Source organism: Huiozyma naganishii, chromosome 13, assembly GCF_000348985.1.
Source record: "Huiozyma naganishii CBS 8797 chromosome 13, complete genome".
Classification (NCBI taxonomy): Eukaryota; Fungi; Ascomycota; class Saccharomycetes; order Saccharomycetales; family Saccharomycetaceae; genus Huiozyma; species Huiozyma naganishii.
This window is the reverse complement of record NC_035934.1, coordinates 178,535-197,245: the sequence shown is the minus strand read 5'-3', so window position 1 is coordinate 197,245 and position 18,711 is coordinate 178,535. Positions and strand designations below refer to the sequence as shown.

At 47.6% G+C, this 18,711-nt stretch overlaps 10 protein-coding genes across 10 annotated transcripts; 6 read left to right on the top strand and 4 right to left on the bottom strand.

Moving 5' to 3' along the window:
• Positions 1–40: 40 nt before the first annotated feature.
• GLN4 (glutamine--tRNA ligase) lies at positions 41–2,440 on the bottom strand (the record flags this gene model as incomplete). Its single annotated transcript, XM_022610964.1, has 1 exon — positions 41–2,440. One exon carries the CDS (start codon positions 2,438–2,440, stop codon positions 41–43), a length of 2,400 nt encoding a protein of 799 aa, XP_022467207.1.
• A 327-nt stretch (positions 2,441–2,767) lies between these two features.
• Positions 2,768–5,770, top strand: TTI1 (Tti1p; the record flags this gene model as incomplete). Its single annotated transcript, XM_022610962.1, has 1 exon — positions 2,768–5,770. One exon carries the CDS (start codon positions 2,768–2,770, stop codon positions 5,768–5,770), a length of 3,003 nt encoding a protein of 1,000 aa, XP_022467206.1.
• A 107-nt stretch (positions 5,771–5,877) lies between these two features.
• Positions 5,878–7,332, top strand: SWT1 (mRNA-processing endoribonuclease; the record flags this gene model as incomplete). Its single annotated transcript, XM_022610961.1, has 1 exon — positions 5,878–7,332. One exon carries the CDS (start codon positions 5,878–5,880, stop codon positions 7,330–7,332), a length of 1,455 nt encoding a protein of 484 aa, XP_022467205.1.
• An 89-nt stretch (positions 7,333–7,421) lies between these two features.
• On the bottom strand, positions 7,422–9,809 carry SEY1 (dynamin-like GTPase SEY1; the record flags this gene model as incomplete). The annotated part of the gene is made up of 1 exon (XM_022610960.1): positions 7,422–9,809. One exon carries the CDS (start codon positions 9,807–9,809, stop codon positions 7,422–7,424), a length of 2,388 nt encoding a protein of 795 aa, XP_022467204.1.
• Positions 9,810–9,956: 147 nt separating this feature from the next.
• Positions 9,957–10,919, top strand: GET4 (the record flags this gene model as incomplete). The annotated part of the gene is made up of 1 exon (XM_022610959.1): positions 9,957–10,919. One exon carries the CDS (start codon positions 9,957–9,959, stop codon positions 10,917–10,919), a length of 963 nt encoding a protein of 320 aa, XP_022467203.1.
• Positions 10,920–10,954: 35 nt separating this feature from the next.
• Positions 10,955–11,494, bottom strand: DDP1 (polyphosphatase DDP1; the record flags this gene model as incomplete). Its single annotated transcript, XM_022610958.1, has 1 exon — positions 10,955–11,494. The coding sequence occupies one exon, from the start codon at positions 11,492–11,494 to the stop codon at positions 10,955–10,957; it is 540 nt and encodes a 179-aa protein (XP_022467202.1).
• Positions 11,495–11,654: 160 nt separating this feature from the next.
• Positions 11,655–14,180, top strand: YRM1 (Yrm1p; the record flags this gene model as incomplete). The annotated part of the gene is made up of 1 exon (XM_022610957.1): positions 11,655–14,180. The coding sequence occupies one exon, from the start codon at positions 11,655–11,657 to the stop codon at positions 14,178–14,180; it is 2,526 nt and encodes an 841-aa protein (XP_022467201.1).
• Positions 14,181–14,567: 387 nt separating this feature from the next.
• Positions 14,568–15,671, top strand: DCS2 (5'-(N(7)-methyl 5'-triphosphoguanosine)-(mRNA) diphosphatase; the record flags this gene model as incomplete). The annotated part of the gene is made up of 1 exon (XM_022610956.1): positions 14,568–15,671. One exon carries the CDS (start codon positions 14,568–14,570, stop codon positions 15,669–15,671), a length of 1,104 nt encoding a protein of 367 aa, XP_022467200.1.
• A 165-nt stretch (positions 15,672–15,836) lies between these two features.
• MED4 (Med4p) lies at positions 15,837–16,676 on the top strand (the record flags this gene model as incomplete). The annotated part of the gene is made up of 1 exon (XM_022610955.1): positions 15,837–16,676. One exon carries the CDS (start codon positions 15,837–15,839, stop codon positions 16,674–16,676), a length of 840 nt encoding a protein of 279 aa, XP_022467199.1.
• A 94-nt stretch (positions 16,677–16,770) lies between these two features.
• ALE1 (lysophospholipid acyltransferase) lies at positions 16,771–18,666 on the bottom strand (the record flags this gene model as incomplete). Its single annotated transcript, XM_022610954.1, has 1 exon — positions 16,771–18,666. The coding sequence occupies one exon, from the start codon at positions 18,664–18,666 to the stop codon at positions 16,771–16,773; it is 1,896 nt and encodes a 631-aa protein (XP_022467198.1).
• Between the last annotated feature and the right edge of the window lie 45 nt (positions 18,667–18,711).

The window sequence follows — 18,711 nt, the reverse complement described above, 5'->3', positions numbered from 1 at the left end:
TATACATACATACATACATCATATATTAAAGGGGAGATGCTTATTTGGAGCCACCATCTTTTAGTCCGACAATTTCATTCAAGATAATCTTATCGGCCGTTGATTCTTTGTCCAGAGTGAAATACCCAACGCGCATCCCCTGGAATCTATGTGTTTCCTTACCGTTTGGATCCTCCTTCACATAAAATTCACCAGTATGTGGTACTTCTAATTTGTTTTCCATTACTGAATGAAAGTTGTGTTCAACAACAGATCCCTTGTGGCAAACTTCACTCTCAGGGTTTATGTCCTTCAAGAAACCACCGGCGACAGCAGAGGGATTCTCGGAATTGAACAATTGGTTGTAAACACGAGTTTCTTCAATGCGCACTGGTGAGTTGTACTTGGCTGATACTGGCACCCATTGAATGTAGGTCTTTGGCTTCTTCTTTTCGGAATCGTAGTTCACATGCAGTCTGGTAATGTGGCCGTTGGCGTCCTTTTCAACACTTACAAACGTAACGGTACGTGGGACTTTCACCAAACCTACTGATTGGGATGGAGTTAATCTGAAGAATTCCTTGTCATCAACGGTTTCAGAGAAATCGGAACGGTCGATGTAGAATCTGTTGGTGAATGGTAGGGTACGAGAGCCAAATTCTGCGGACCCAGCTTTGTAAGGGACCTCCACTAGTTCCTCATGGTCTTCTGGTAAGTTATCAACCACTACTTCGATTGGATCCAAAACAAACATCAGTCTTGGGGTGGTTTCTTCCAAGTACTTTCTGATGGCACTTTCGAATCTGACAGCTTGAATATTTGTTACACTTGTCGTAACACCTAGAGTGTTGATGAAGGACAAAATAGCACCTGGAGGAACACCACGTCTCCGGATAGCCTCTAGGGTGTACAGCCTTGGATCATCCCAGCCGCGTACAATTTTTTCTTCGACTAATTTTGCGATCTTACGCTTGGATAATATGGTACCGGTAATGTTCAAACGACCATACTCTCTTTGAGCGGGCCTGAAGACATGGACTTGGTCACATAGCCACTCATAACTTTCACGAGACAAGTAGAATTCAGTGGTGCACAGAGAGTGTGTAATGTTCTCAAAGGAATCGACTAGACAGTGGGTGAAGTCATACGTTGGATAAATCTTCCACTTGGAGCCAGTTCTAGGATGTGGCGCATTCAACACTCTGTAGGCAATCAAATCCCACATTTGAGGGCTTGGGGAAGAGAAATCTTGTTTCATTCTCAAAGTCGCTTCACCTGGTTGATATTTTCCCTCTTTCATGTTTTCGAATTCTTCCAAGTTCTTTTCAATAGAGTTTTCGCGATGCTTACAACCGAATCTTTCACCACCCGGTTGCCCATCCTCTTTGATACCACGGCCACGTCTAATCTCTTCTGCAGTACAGTGGCAGATGTACCCCTTTCCGTTTTTGATCAACACTTTAGCCAACTCATACAATTTGTCGAAGTAATCACTGGAGTATGTAATTTTCCAAGGTTCAAACCCAAGCCAAGAAACCATTCTTTTAATGGATTCAAAGTATTCAGGGGCTTCTGCTTCTGGGTTGGTGTCATCAAATCTTAGGTAGCAAACACCGTCGTGGTACTTGGCATACCCGAAGTTTACCATAATCGCCTTCGAATGACCAATATGCAAATACCCGTTTGGCTCAGGTGGGAATCTAGTGTGGACTTTCCCTGCGGTGGCTTTCAAATGTTCGACCATCAACTCAGGGTAAGCTTGTGGGTTTTCGCCAACCTTGTGAAGGTCCCCCAAGAAGCCTTCACTGAACATGCTTCTGGTAGGTTTAGCAGTTTCGGCTTGAGCTTTCTTGCCCTTGCCGTCTTGTTGATTCTTGGTTTGCTTTGCCTTCTTTGGTTTAACCGTATCTCTTTCATCCTTGGGGCCCAACATTTTCAAAACCTCTTGGTCGATAATTGGTTTGAAATAACGAGGTTCAGCCCACTTCAGCTCAGGTAAGTTTTTAATGGAGGCAAACAATTTAGGAACTATCTTGTACCTTTCGGTCATAATCGTATCCTTGTTGTCTTGTAAATAAACAGCAACAGAGTTTCTTACCTGATCTTCAGTAACGGTGACACCAACACCGGATTCGGATTTCAGGGATTCCTTTGTCGCATTGTCACCAGCCGATTTCAAATATTTGAATGCAGAATCAATCTGCAAGTTAGTTTTCAAATCTCCAGAAACAATCCCTTCAACAATCCATTCATGATGTGGCAGGTCTGAACCCTTAATCAAAGTGGCAAGATTATGCAATAGTGCTCTGTTACTCTTATCCCACTCAGTGTCAGCGGAAGCCTCAAGAAGCAGCTGAGATAAAGAAGCGGCAACCTTCTTGTTTTTAACAATTTCTTTGACTTTGGGTTCGTCAAATCCCACAGCAGCAAACTGTTCCGTCAATTCATCCACAGTACTCATTTGGAATTGTAGCCGATTATCCTGGTGTTCTGGAGCTTGTTTTCAAATGTGTCATCGTTGGTGCCATCGACTCTTTGAACAAAAAAAATAGATCGAATTTTTGGTTCTCAGTGAAAAATTCTGATATCCGTTTGTAATGACACTCTTCTGTCAGCCATATCGATACGAACGAACACAGCTTCATTGGAAGTGCATTGGGACCTGGAAACCGGACCAGCCCGCTCTGTATCATTGGTTTGTGGAATATTGCGTGGAAGTATTATATTGGTTTAATTCGTATCGAGAGATTTAGATTTGCAAAGTGATTTATCGAGAATATAACGACTAATGTCGGAGCAGTTTCAGGAACTAAAACCGATTTGCGTCGCCGTATCAAAATATGCGTTTTTGCCACAGGATGCCTTTGATGGTGAGTCGAAAGAATTATTGAAACATATGAGGGAGTTGAACTCCACACTAGAAAATATTGATGCACAGGGGAGTGATAATGGGAAACTAGTGGAATACGTATTCATCCCCATATCTCATATATTAAACCAAAGCCAATTGGGCCGCCCACAAACAAAGGAAGTATTAAGGACCCTCACACAGCTGTTCCGAATTTACTGGCAACATGAAGCACTCTTCAGTGATAAGTTGGCTACACAGTTGTTCCCCATACTCAATTACCTGATCAAAAATCTTGACCAACCGCCGAATTCACAGTCAAAAATCGTAACAATTGATGCTCTCAGTATTTTTTTTACTGCCCTTGGCAACCAGTCTTACGCTACCACGTTTTTCACAGACAATGATTTCCGACTCCTTTCGCACCTTACGGACGTCATCCAATTCATACTGACGATATTGCTTGAAACTCCAGAAGATCATTCCTTACAGCTAAAAATTTGCGGAATTCTCTCCGAACTCTATAGACGATTACTTTCTCATGAAGTGCTCTCATATGTTCTTCCAGGCAATATCTCTGTTCTGACCAAAGTACTTTGTATTCCAGGTGTCAATGTCAATTATAGAGTGATTTGCAAGGTGATTCAACTATACGGCTATCTTTTGATGAACGTATACGATGATTTAGAATTGCAGACAACAGTTCCTGGCTTAGAAGATGTAGCTGAATTGGGGAAACAAGAAATAACTGTTAGAAAACCATTTAGACACAGAGACTCCAAATGGCTCAAAGCAACGAGAGGCCAGATATTACTGGCGTTACAAAACTGCATACCCGTGCTGATAAAGAGAAATAACTCAAAGATCAATGAAACCCTTGTACGCATGATATCACAGACTTTATCCAGCTGTGCTAAATCATTAAATAATTGCATACCATTGCTTATCGAAACATTACTAAATTTGGGGGAGAGTCCGTCGGTCGAATTGTACACTTACAGCGATACAGTATATGATATCGCAAGAAATAAGCTAGTCATGCAAATTCCACATTCCTTACAATTCCATGTTGAACAAACGTTCAACTCATTGCAATATGCCATCAAAACAGGTCTATCAAATCATCCAAATAACAATGTGCTTGTCAAAGAAGCACTAGAAGCTGTGGTAAATGGACTTGACTCGTTATTTTGTTCTCGGATTAAGAAGCCAAACGAAAAAATATTAGTCCAGTCCAGTAAAGTGATATTGCATGGTCTTATCCTTGAGCCCAGTGAAATGCAACTACTTCCTTCCAATGTTATAGACAAAAAACTAGAATACATCTTGGTCCAGTTTATATCGGAAATTGGTCAAACATTTCAGTCTGATAGTGAATTAGCTGAGACAATTGACTATTTACTTAACCATGAGGGAAATGACAATAATAGAATAAGACAGAGCATATCTCTGTTTGTTTCGGCTACGCTGTTACATAAAACTACAGTCACCGATGACACATCTCCTATAGACGAAATTCTAGTCACGGATACTAGCGTAATAACAAAAGAAGAAGCCAGTTACACCATTCTAGAATACATTAGCGGCCTTTCCACCCTAGAAAATGAGTTGACAGATTTTTCGCGATGTTGCATATTATACTCACTAAACATAATGGCCCAAAATCTTCAAGCGGAATTTCAAACAGAGTTAATTGACTTTCTTTATCCAATCGTGGAGGATATCATTTCTTCGTCCCCGGCTGTACGTCAGTTTGCCACGAATTGCGTTGTCACATTATCGAACGTATTATATCAAGGCTCAATCAAAGAGTTGATATTACAAAACGTAGATTATATGATTGAATCTATCTCTCAGAGGTTGAATTTAGGCATGACTGGTCAGGTAACTACTGTGCTAATGCTCGTGTGCCAAATGGCAGGCTATGAAACAGTCCTTTCCTTTAAAGATGTACTTGAAACAATTTTCAAGCTCCTGGATTACTACCACGGATATGACGACCTTTGCCAACAGATATTTCAGTTTTTTGAGGTTGTCACTGTAGAGATGAAAAGATTGTATCTTCCAAACACTGATGCAGTTTACAGACTTGGTGACCCTCACTCAAATCATAGTACATTTAAACCTTGGGGTTTGACAACTGAGGATCAAATGGAACGGTTAATAAACTCCGTGAAAACCCCGCCAACTGTGATTGATGAGGACCTTCCCTTGGGGGAGAACGAACCAGCCAATTTTCAAGAGTATTTCGATGCCAAACTGAAAATAAAGCAGGAGGATAAAGATAGTGACGATGAAGCGGATGACGAGGAGGAACAGCTGAAAAATGGCCCTCCAAAAGTTGAATGGATATCCCCGATACCGCGAGAGTCGTACAGAACCTTGATCCAATTCAACCAGTACGGAGAGAGGCTGCTAACACACCCGTCAAAACCATTAAAGATACAAATTCTGAAGGTTATGAAAATGGTTACGTCAATGCTATCTACTCAATACGATCTCTTACTTCCTCAAGTTGCGCAAGTGTGGGATTCTGTAGTACGTTGCACCAGCGATACCGACCATTCGATCGTAAACGCTGCCTGTGAAACGTTAAAAGAGATAATCGATTACTCAGGGGACTTTATCGCCAAACGATTTCTCGATCTATGGCCATATTTGAAAAAGAACTGTGCTTTACTCAGGGAGACTCGATACAAGGGTTCGTTTAGTGTTAGCAATGCTGTCATTCCCAAACGCAATTTCCCTCCAGTTACCCAAAATGCTCTAATCAGTATGTCAAATATGTTGCTATCGGGATTGCAGAAGACAGAAGTACAGTGGGATGAGACAGATGTCTTAGATGTGATACAATGCTGCCTTTTGGTTGTCCCCTTGAGGCGAATCGCGGAACAGTCGCTGTTCCTCAGTGACATTTGCTGGTGCTTGTCACATGATACGTAATGCCCGTTTTCTGATACGTATAAGATATAAAATATAAATAGAGATAGAGACCCACCTTTGAAGTTTGACAGCTTGATGGGGTGCTCCGGAGAGCACCACAGGGGGCCATGGTACTTCAATCGATCCATAGCGGGAGGTCCAATGCCCGTTCGAACAGGCAGGCTTCCATGGAGCCAAGTGCGACACAATTACATGCTTTGAAGCAAATAACCAAAAGCGATCATAAGTACAGTCTGGCAGACCTGGACAGAATAATAATGCATGACGGGGAGGACGGGAGTGAGCCAAACATGAAGCAACATAACAAGACAAGGGCTAGAAGGAGAAAGATACAGGACGAACAGAGGAATGACTCAGATACGGCCAAACGAGATACTTTATACAATGTACAGAATAACTCATCTGAACACATAGAAGTGGGGTCCGGGTCAAAGCAGCCAAACCTTTTTGGAAAAAATGAAGAGGGGCAAGAAGATGTTCATAGGAAGGATATGGATGATGAAATGGAAATTGAATCTGTTTCAAATTACTTATCTGACCAACGAACGCACCCCATCGAGAACAAATATAGTAGGTTGAGACTGAATGAAACCGATAATATATCGATGGATCCGAAAAGACTACAAACTGCCTTTATATTGGACAGTAATTTTATCATATCGCATTTACAAACTTTGGAGGGCCTAAAACAATTGAGTGAACAATACCATCATATTATAGTCATTCCAAGGACTGTGATCAAAGAACTAGATGGCTTGAAGACGAGTAACAACGCGGAGATTTCAAAACTTGCAAGAGCCGGCAATGACTGGATTTATAAAAACCTGGCTAATTTACATTCGGGCATAATTGGACAAAAGCTGAAGCAAAGAATCAATCCGGCGGCTACCAAGGACGATTCCATTCTGGATTGTTGCTTATATTTCAAAGAAATAATAGGATGCTTCACCATCCTATTGTCAAACGACAAGAACCTCTGCTTGAAAGCACTCACAGAGGAGGTGCTGACGGTATCATACCGGAAAGGAATGACCAGCGAACTAATTGCTCAAAGGGCGTATCAGGAGAATATGCTAAAATTCGGTGATGGTAGTGGTACAAATATTGATAATATTGGCGGATCAAAGGGAGATCAAGTCCTTGAGAGGACTAAAGAAAATCTTCTTGATAACGTTCACGAAGAAGGGGCTGGGATTTTCGAGCAAATCGAAAAGCTAGCTGTTGCTGCTGTCAATAAATGTATGATAGAGAGCTATGGCAATGATTTAGCTTTAATCGGGTTTGACCCCAATAACCTGTCAAGCTTGCACGATTGCGTCACTTGCATTTGTGAGTATTGGATTTCCGTATTTTCTGGGTATTTGAACAACAGTTCACTAAATCACATGGATCAATGGAAGGGCTTGCCCGATGTCTTATTACGACCACCTGAAACTTTGCAAGATCTGGACAATTTGATTTCTTTCTGGAAAGAGGCTTTGGAGTATATTTTCTTGTGTAGTGAAGAGTTCGAGCACGAACAACTTCAACGGCTCTTTCACGAATGGGATCAGTTCATATGACTTAAACTTACTACAGAGAGCGGTCCACGTAACTTCAAACTGTCAAGAATTTGACAAACACTAAATAACGTCATATATAAGAGTGCACCTCATTCACTATCCATAGCCTTTTCAGATTTTTCATCCATAGAGTCTTCAGGAGTTATTGGTTCTTGGATTACTGGCTTTTTAATATCGTCGTCTTCCATAACAAATTCCTTCAATTTGCTTTTGATAGTTGCTCTACTCTCACCGACTGCAGTTTGAACGACATTCAGAACTGGGGTCCACAACCCGAACTTGTTTAGAAAGAAAAACCCGACAAACCCCATCAGCAACAAACTGACGTACAATGGATTTCTCAGCACGTACATGAATTCGTTCCATCCAAGGACAACAATTAATCCGTAAATCCATATAGGTATGTGTGTTGTCGCCGTGATGATGGATCTCTTGGAATCGATCACCGAAACGTTGATCTGCCTTCTAAATTGTTTCAAAACTTTCTCCTTTTCGGATTCATTAAGTAAGTGGGCAAACCGTTCCATATGGTACACACCTGAATCGACGTCATATTTATCTTCACCTTCCGCCAAGTCGACATCAGGGACGATTTCCACGTTGTTTGAGTCCTTTGCGATGCAAAGCACGTTGAATACTTCCAGTGCATGCTCCTTGGCAATTCTAAAGGACTCGTCAATTTGCGCCTCATTTTTCCACATGATAGGAGAGTCGTTGTCGTCGTATCTGAATTTGTTTTCAAACCTGTCTCTCAAAATCGATACTATAGTGTCTGGCTTTAGATAATCGTGAACAACGTTTGATAGAATCGACCAAGCAAAGAAGCGAATCTGCTGGTAAGTAATGTCGTTTTCTTCGCTTGTCAACCCGACTTGAAAGTCGTAACCGACGGAATCCTCACTGGCGTCCTTGCGATATTTCACGAGGTTGACGTCTATGTTGGCGTTGAATTTTTGCATGACATGATCCCAAACGCTTTCAGTTGGATTGGACAACAGAGCAATCGTATCGTCCTTGATTTGGAAGCTGAGGTTCTTCTTAATCTTCTTCAGTATGTACTTGATCTCCTGTTGTTTTATATCCTGGACGGTTAGCTCTACGAACTCTTTAAATCTCTCATTGCCCTCCTCTGTCGATCTTAGTAGGTTGCAACTTTGGAAGTCGCTCAAGGTTATCGAGTACTCTTCCAGTATTCCGCTCTGCAATTCAGTCAGCCTGTCAATGAAAGATCCCTCCCTCAGCGGATCTTTAGCGCTGACTGTCAAATTGTTCAACAGTTTAATCCCCAACTGTTCCATGAACCCATCTATAACTGGGACGAAATTGTCGCCAATCTTGTCGTCCAGCACCTCTTTGTTTTCCAAATACACTTTCTTGTTGTAGTGAGAAGCAAGTTTATCGTAGTCCTCGAGGCAAGAGCTCTTGGTTTCCCTCAATGCGTCAATGAGCGCCAATTTATCCATTTTCTTGGTTTCGATCCTCTCGTTGAACGTCTGGAAGTGTTGTTCGAGACACTCGTTGAGGATCTCGTTTGTCTTGAACCTTGCCACGAGGATTTGTTGCGTTGGGAGGTCCAGGTCCTTGTTGTTTTCGATTTGCTCCCAGCAGCTGTCCGCGTACATGCACCAGCCATCCATTGGCAGCTGCTGGTGGTATTGCGGCTTGAAGATCCCGTTGGGTGCCACGAACTGATCCCCAAGTTCTTGTACGTCCTTTGTAAACTTCTCCTGCTGCAAGAACTTGTGTGCCAACCCGACAAACTGCAAGTCGAAGAAGTCGTACAACGAAATGTCCTGACAGTCTGTTGGCTTATTGAGCGTGGACCATACTTTCTTCAATTCTTTGGTGAGAGACTCGCTTAGGGACTCCAAGGGTGTGATCCCGACGTGGTCTCTGATGACGAACAGCAGTAAGACTTTATTCTTCCGCTGGGAGGTACCAAACAGGGACAAGTTGACCTCGAAGACCGTTTTGAGTAGCGCCATGTTGTTTCCCTGATACAAACCAATCTGTTGTTCCCAGATGTTGACAATAAGCACCTCGGAGACTGCCAACGCAAACAACGCAGCTTTCCTCTCAAAGTCCTGGTCCTCACCACGCTCAGAACCATCGGACCCCTCCACATCCAGCACGAATATATCTGGGCACCGGGTGCCACTGGTCGCCTCATCATCGCCATCTGCTGTAGTCGTGACACGGTTAGTATGGGCCAACCAAATACCTCTCGTGGTCTGCTGTCTCTTCAACTGCGCATCCATCGTGTCAAACGCCGTATGAAACAGCACGTTCAACAGAGTGGACTTCCCACTGGACTGGGATCCAAAGACGGACACAATATGGTACGGCTCGTCGACCCCGCGATCCGCAGCATCCCGCAACTTTCTGACCTCGTCGAAGTATGAGACTACTTCGTTCCTGGCAAACCGTTTCTGCTCGTCAATCAGCTGCATAGCATGCGGCTCCCCTGCGGCTCCCATCGTCGTTGCAGCTGTCCCTGTCCCTCCCCTCTCCAGTAATAGCAAGTTTATGTTGTTGAAGGTGAACAATTCTTAATTGTATCAAAGACTCTTCAACCAACAACACGAGTACTTCTACTACACCCAAACAAGCGAGGTATACGGTCAATGAGCAGTGTGCAGAGCAGCAGTGGTGGTCCGTGTACTCCGCAGGGGAAGCGGTCGCTGGAGCGGTTCTCCCAGCGGGTTTCAAAGGGCGAATTCTACGAGGCGCACCAGGCGCTGCGGGCGGTGATCAACCGGTACGTGAACCGTGCAGAGTACGCTGAGGCTGTTGAGTTGGCTGCTGGTGGCGCTGAGTTGCTGTTGAAGGCTGGGCAGGGCGGGTCCGGTGCCGATCTCGTGTTTTACTTGCTAGAGGTGTACGACGTCGCTGGGGTCGCCGTGGACGACGCGAGTGTTGCGCGGTTGGTGCAATTGCTCGTGTTGTTAGACGCTACGGATCCTACGTTAAAGGATGTGGCCACTGGGATGAACAATTGGTCCGTGAAGCATGGCGAGTGTCCCTTTGGAGACCCACGGCTGCACAACGCCGTCGCCGCGAAGCTTCTGGAGGCCGGTCTCGTCTATGAGTCCGAACGGTACATGCTTTTGGGCACCGAGGAGTCCCTAGAAAAGTACGTTGATCTTCTGTACGGGTGGTTCGAGGATGCTGGTAGTGACGCTTTAGCTGGTGATTTTGTCAGCAGACTAGTGTTTAACTACTTGTTCATTGGGAACGTCAAGTTTGCTCTACGGTCCTCGCAGCAGTTCCTTACTCGGTACGTGGACTCTGGTGCGGCTGGTACCGTGGACACGATTACAAAGGACATTGGTGGTGACTCAGGCGAGAGTACGTTCACAATGCTGTATTTTGCGGACCACATGGAACTCAACTTCCTGCAACTGGTTCTGCTCACCTGCATGACGAAAAACCGCGACCTGTTTGCGACATTGAAGCAGCAGTACGCAGACTGTGCGAAGGAATACTCCACACAACTACAGGTGCTCGGACAGGAGTACTTCGGTATCACTGCTCCGAAGCAGGCCAACTTCCTGCAGGACATGATGTCAGGGTTCCTGGGAGGGTGATTTAAATCTATACACATATACATACACACGCAATCTCATTGATTCAACCTGGTGATGCTCGATCTGTCGAGTGCCTCGAGAAGCTCTGGTCTGTGGGCGTCCGTGAGCGCCTGTCGGGCTTCCTCGTACGACATCAACCGTCTCTCACGCTTGCGACACTCCGGGAACTCCGCCCGCAGTTCTCCAATCACCATCTCGTAGAAATGGAACTCGGTCCTGGGCGGGTGCTGCAGAACCTGCCCATCATCGGCTGCATTTGCAGGGGAGCCCACTTTGCCCCAGTGTTTCGGGGGACGCATATCCTCCACGGTCCCCAGTTCTCTAACGATCTCCCCAACACACCCAGCCTCCTCCCACGTCTCCCGCACCGCAGTGACACTGTAATCCGCCTGCTCATCGAGCTCTACACCGCCCTTGGGCAGGATCCATCTGTCCCTGTGCGCCGCAGAGCTGATCATCAGCACTTTGTCCCGCAAACCTGTCAGACACACGCACCCGGCGACCACCCGGGCACCGGTTACGGAGGAGTACACTTGGTGCTCCCGCCCAGTCCGCGCAGCCCTCTTGAACTCCATACAGACCCTGTTTAGGGACCTAGGGGACCCATCTCCTCATCGTCCGCTGTCAACGTCGAAACTTCACGACTTTTCGATTCGACGAAGACGTCGCTGCTGTTGATGAGTTTGACAGTTTGACGAGTTGACGGACAGTACAGTGGACCAAGTACTTCAGGAGATGGATACACAACACACTCGGGTTGCGAAGCAGCGGCGGCGGAAGCGCGTGAAGTCGTGCCTCTTCTGCCGCCACAGGAAGCTCAAATGTGATCAGGCGGTGCCTCTGTGCTCCAGTTGCAAAGTGCGGAACAAGACGGTGTGCATATACGCTGACTCGCCTGACGATGGGTGGAGTCCACTGGATCTGGAGAGGGAGGCCCTGTGTGGGACCACGGGAAAGGGTAGGAGCAAGAGGACTACGGTGACCGTTGGGGCCGGGACAGGACCTGTGGCGCCTATAGTGGCTACACAAGGGTTTGAACCACTCAAAGCTGTAGAGCAGTACATTGTGACGCCGAGGGAGTGGGATGCCGCAAAGAACTCCTTTGCGGATTACTTGCACTGCAGGGGTGACGGGCAAATGGAGCTTCGTGGTCCCCTAGCGGTGCTCACTCTCGTTCAAAGGAGCAACCCAGGGTTCTACAATAAGTGGCAGCAACTTTGGAACAAGGTAGATTACTCTAGGGGCAAGTGGTTTGCTCAGCTGGCTCCCAAATTTGATCCATGGACGTCACCGTTCACCACGGGACCAGTGTCCTTATTGAACGTGTGCCGTGATTTGCCCACTTTCGAACAAATCCTCGTCCAGATCAATGTATTCTTCCACGCGTACAACAGTGAGCTGTACTTAACAAGCACAGCTCTGGATCAACAGAAGGTACTCAACATATTTTACAATTCATTCACACCGGACAACAGCAGAGTGCTACCGAACGGTGAAAGACCAGTACTCATGCTTAGGTACGACCAGGGTGGGAACTACTACAAAGTCGGGATTATACTCATGATTTTGCAACTCACTTTTTACCACTACCAAGTCCCGGAAAGCATTCAGCGTGTCTCTAAGCAACTGGTAAGTGCGGACACAGATGGAATCTTCTACATGGAGAGACTGCAGTTTCTCCTACTGAGTTGCCACTACCAGCAAGTCTTCTTCCTGCATAAATTTAGCGGCGATAGCTCCACTATGACAAACCTCATCAGCCAGCTAACTGCGGGGGCTGTATCGATGGGGTTACACAAAAACATTTCAAAGGTGTACAAAGGACAGGAACCCGTCGTAGGGAACCTTCGAAGCATCGAAAATCTGTGGTCATGGATCCTTCTCAGCGATCTGCAATACAGCCTGCATTTCGGGAAACCGCTGACGCTCACTAGCGACACGTACGACTACCCAGAAACTGGTGTCGTTAGGGGCGGTGGTACCATTCGTACCCCAGCCCCAGACGCCATGACAACCGTGGTCACAAGTGGCACGAACCTACAGGATCTAACAAAGGATTTCAACTTCTACAGCAGGTTGTCAAGGCTCCTCAAACTGGCAAGACCCATTTTAACCAATATTCATAACAAGCGCTTGTCGCCATCGCATCTTCCGACGGAAGTTGAAAGGGTACTCGAGTTCATCGAGAGGGAGTTCCCCAACCTGTCTCAGTTCACTAGGGAGTCAACCTCAAACGTTACCGTGTCCATACACGACTACTTCATACTTGGGATCGCGCTCACGCTCGTCATCTCGCTGAACGCACTGTTCACAGTCACATTCGAAAGCAAACCACTGACTTTCAACAACGATCAATTCCAAACATTGCTCTTCTCCCTCAACTTCGTGAAACATCTGTTACTCAAGTGTCAAAGGATGGACCAAGAGAGGTTTGGGTCAAACAAAAACGCACAGTATACATTAAAGTACCTGCCGAGTTCCACATTTACAGTGCAGGGATTATGGCTCCGAACGATAGGGACTTTCCATGCATTCATGTACTGGAAGATCACACACTTCTCTCAGGGGGTTTACTTCACCTGCGATTCCGTGCAACCGAACTGGCCTGCGGATAACCTACGGCCGGTCAATAAGGGTACCGTACTCAACCTTATGACTTGCTACCACGCGTACATACGCGCGATGCAGCACCTTGCCCTCGATGGGCGTGGCAAGGCGAACAGTCTGAGGAACTTGTTGGACCAAATACCGTACTACTCGAAAGTAATGGCCATGGAGAACGTGCTACGGACGATAGTCGAGGAGGCCATTTCGTACAGAAGGGAGGCAGAGTCTAAGAGGATCATACCGGCCAAATACGGGCTGTTCACGTCGTTCATGTTGAAGGACCCACAACCATCACGGAGGAACGACCCGGCAAGATACGACCCGGAGATGATCAAGAACGCGTTCAAAGAGTTCCCCACGACATCGCTCGACAAAGACGTCCCACGGGTGGGTTCACCCTTTGGGAACGGGTCGAGCAGCACGAACGTGAGCGGGAGACGAAGCAGTAACAGTACAAGTGGAGGTGTCGGTACGGGTAGCGCGGGTAGCACAGGCGGAGACTGTAGGATCTTGGCGGATGCCCCAGGTTCCGATGCGGACTCGACGGCACCGGGACAATTGGACCCTTGCAATCTACTGGAGGAAGAGTTCTGGTCTAACTACAACGTTGGATGGGAGAAACTGCTGGACAGCACGGACACTCTGCAAAGGTGATTGATTCGTGGGACACGAGAGATTCGATGCATGCACGGCTGTGTTGCATAGAGACGATCCCTTATTGCTTCCTTTGACTTTGTCTTCCTCTAGCTGCTCTACTCACCCAGTGATACCCTGAAGTTCCCAGGACCGTCCCCTACAACCTTTACACCTACTGCTTGCCAAGGGGTTGTCGTTGTTCGGGACCTGGTGGCAGTGAACTCGGTTGTGCCCTTGTTAGGGGAGGTGAAGAGGGGGAGAGGGATGGGATGAGTAGAACTAGGCACTCCATCCAGGCTACTATATATATCTTATGTGTGTAAGTGTAGCGTGCTATAAGGTTTCTACGTTTGTTGTCACAGTCTGGTATTGCTCATCTCAAGAGACGTTGGATTGTAAGTAGCCATGTCAGAGGATATAGAGACGTTGCTTAAGAGGTTCCAGTACAGGAGGGTGCTGAACTCGAACCCGCAGGTTAAAGTGCTGTCGTTGCTCGGGTCCATCGACCGCAAGGACGCGATCCTGACGTTCGAGAAGACGCACTTCCTGTTCGAGGAGAACGTGAAGAGGCAGAGGCAGCAGCAGAAGGAGCAGAAGAAGACGACGCATGCTATCTCCGAGGACTCTGCTGCGGTGCAGACGTGTGGGGCACCCCCCCAGTCGTCCTCGCCCGTGTATTACTCGCTGGAGAACGAGTACAGCTGTCTCAACGGGATAGAGCAAGTGACACAGGTGACCGCCAACGACATCTACTACTGGGGGTTGGCCGTGATGAAGCAAGAGTTGCGGCACAACCCGACCGCAAAGGTGAACCTGATCTGGCCCGCAAGCGCAGTGCACGTCAAGAAGTACGACCAGCAGAACTTGCACCTCATCCGGGAGACGCCTGAGATGTACATGAAGGTAGTGAAGCCGTACATCGACGAGATGGCCGCGCCGGAGAAGCTTGGGTGGGTATACCGGGTGCTGTACGAGGACCAGGACAAGGACCGCGTCGTGTACAAGGAGGACGGGAACTTCCTCATCCTGCCGGACACGGATTGGGACGGCGTGAACATCGACTCGCTGTACCTCGTGGGAATCGTGTACCGGGACGACATTCGGTCCTTGCGGGACCTGAAACCGGCAGACAAGGACTGGCTCATTGCGCTCGACCGTAGGATCAAGTCCGTCGTCCCCGCATGCTACAACTACTCCGTCTCCGCTGACGAGCTGAAGATCTTCATCCATTACCAGCCCTCGTACTACCACTTCCACGTCCACATCCTCAACATCAAGAACCCGGGCGCCGCAGAGTCCACTGCGATCGGGAAGTCCGTGCTGCTCGAGGATGCTATCGAGACGCTCGACCACCTCGGGCCCGGCGGGTACATGGAGCGGGCGCTGACGTACTCGCTCAACGAGAGCCACGACCTCTGGCGCAGGGGACTCAAAGAGGAGTCCGAGAAGCAGCTGGTCGCGGACGGCGTGCCCAAGCCACCAAAGGTGGTCAACGGGCGCGCAGAGTGAGTCTGTTGACCCGCGGGACAGCGTATACAACCACATGTAGAGACCGTACGTACCGGTAACTCATCTTCTTTCTATTGCACTCTTTGAACTGTTCAAACGAAGCCAAGTGTTGAAGAGAAGAGTGATGCAGGAGGGCAGAGCCTACGGTCAGTGAGGGGTCAAGGAATGGCACCAGCAGTCGAGAGACACGAGGGCAATCTAGCAGTTTCTGCGGGGCACAAGCGGGCGTCGTCCGTTTCGTTGTTGCAAGAGGGCACCGATGCGGCAGCGCTGGCGGAGGACTTGAAGAAGGTGAGGATATACAGCGGTATCGTGGAGTACGAGGATACGCTTGCTGCGCTGGTCGAGTCCGTGGACTCGTACAAGCCCGATATGGCTGTTGCTCAGAGGCTGGTGGACGCAGACAAGGAGTTGTTTGCGAGCCTGGACAAGTTCAAGGAGTACGACGAGATCAGCACGCGGCTGGGCGAGTTGAAGGGAAAATCTACGGCACTGGACACTAAGACCAGGGATATACTGGAGAAGCTGAACGAGTGCCACGACGAACTGAACAAGCTGCCGTACTTGGAACAGGTACAATTTGAGATGGATACGATACTCGAACAACGGGAGAAGATCAACTCGAGCGAGTTGCTGGATTACGCCACAAAGCTGTCCAAGTTCACCAGGATACCGCCTACATTCGATAAGGGGTCCATAGGTCCCAACAACTTCATATGGCCAGCAGAGGATGCGCTGCGGAAGGGGATGCTCGCGATCGCAGCGTTGCACTCCAGGGAACTGACAAGAATACCTGGCCAAGACGATGCGGAGGATAAGAAAAAACAGACAGAGAAACCGGATGTACCAGAACCAGCACCGGTGACGGAAGAGAGGAGAAGCTCTTTCGTCTTTGGAGACACATCCACGGCAGACGATCAGAAATCCTCCTCCGCGCACAGTGACCACGACGACGACGACGCAATGGACCTTGACTTGGACTTGTTCAACCCAGACGAGTTCTAGTTCGCAGCACCTTCGTCCTCCTCCCTCCGTTCCCAACACTATGTAAAAAACATACAACGTAATAACAGTACAAGTTACATACGGAATGTACATCCTACTCATTCTTCTTATCGTTATCGTGAGATTCTATTGGCTTTGGGGAGTAACTACTGAAGCTCATTCTCCTCGCATTGTTATCCTGCGCAACGTTCTTTATCTCCGTCTTGAAGTCCTCGAACGCTTGTAGTAAGTTAGCCTCCTCGACTTCAAACCCTTTCCGTTCCTTCCAGGTGTTGTACTCGCCCAAGAACTCGTTCCAGTCCTCTTTGGCGTTTTCCAGCTCGTCGAAATTGATGCTTGGGATACCGTAGGTCATACTTTTATCCTCTGCGTTGTTGGGGGTGGCCCCCCTGTTCTCGTGCTCCATCTTTTCCTTGATCACTGAACCCAACGATCCAGCGTTAACGGCAATATCGCTCTCCACTTTACTTTGCTTACTCTGCGCAACAGCCGCTGGCTGCATGGATTTGCACCAGGCAACGACACTTTTCGCACAGGGTCCTCTGAACAAGAAGAAGGACACGGCCACTATAATGTGGCCGTAGAAGTAGACGGATTTCCAAGCTTGGATCGAGTCCCTGAACCCTAACACCAGGAACGGCTGCACCAAATACCCGAAGGACAACTTAATGACGTATGAACCGAGCAAATCGTAGATCCACTTGGCCCTCGTGGGGGTCTTACCATCGGCTTTCAAAAACATGGGTCTGAAGTTACGTCTGTAGAATTTCCCACAAGTCTGATACAGAGCTCCAGTGCCAAAAGTCAAGTAGTAACCAGGGTTGACACCGTGCCAGAATGCACTTGTCGTGAAAGTGAACAAAGTGGACCTGAACCCTGGTTTCTTCCCCTTCTTGGTGACACGCAGGTAAACGTAGTACTTTAGCCACTTGTTGGTGTTCATGTTCCATGCCTCGAGACACTGTCTTGTGCTTTGAGCCATTTCGACGTTCCAGATGTCAATATTCTGGACACGGTTCCACTTGATCTTTTTGGTCTTTGCGTCGTAGCCATTGTAACCTAACCCGCAAAGGATACAAGCTCCCTCTGCGATCGTCCATGCCGCGTAGTATTTCATACGTGCCACAAGCCCCAAGAGAAACATGTAGTGTATCCTGTACACGAACGATTTCGACATGAACCAAACCTTGTCGAGCATGAAATCGACGTTGATGAATCGGGACAGGTAACCTCTAAACACGATCCAGAAAATCCCCTGGGTGACTTTCCAGAAGGCCAAATGACCGTTCTTTGGGATTGCCCTCTTCTTACCTGGATGGTACCTTCTGTCTGTCTTCTCGGACTCTGGCAAGTCCTTAAACATCTCACAGTTCAACCATGAATCAAAGTCCGAGTAATCGAAACTTGGACCCGTCAACAGAGTAGGGTAGAAGAACACGTAGGCCATGAACTGCAATAGACTTGGGAATCTCTTCACGGCCCTAGACTTCTGATACTCAGTCAACTGTTCAAAATCGGCCTTCCCCAAATACATCCCGTCATGAACGGACCATGCGAAAGATGTCAGTTTCATCGCTAGAACCATCTGCGCACTGGTGATATCGATCGCATTTGCTGCGTCTCGAGGGGACTGTGTCACAAAGAATTGCGCACCGATATGGTTCCAGGACAAGTGGCCCATCACAAACACGAAGTTCAAGTACGGCATGAAACTCGAGTGGTAGAACCTTGCACTCCAGTAAGTGAACATGGCGCTGATCAGCAGAGTCCTGAACCCGGACGCAAGGTTCAAGACCCCGAACAGGTACAGCATCGAAATGCCAATGATGTAGTAGCACTTCAGCGACCTCCGATTCTCCGGCAGCCTCTTCAACACTGCGTTCAACGGGTACGAACCCAACAAGCACAGCGCAAACCGTAGAGTGAACGCATCGATTCCAAACCGGTCAGTGACCCAATTCAACCCAGCATCCACGGGATTGTACACCATTACGCAACACACACACACCTCCTCTCAATCACCCAATTGCTCACC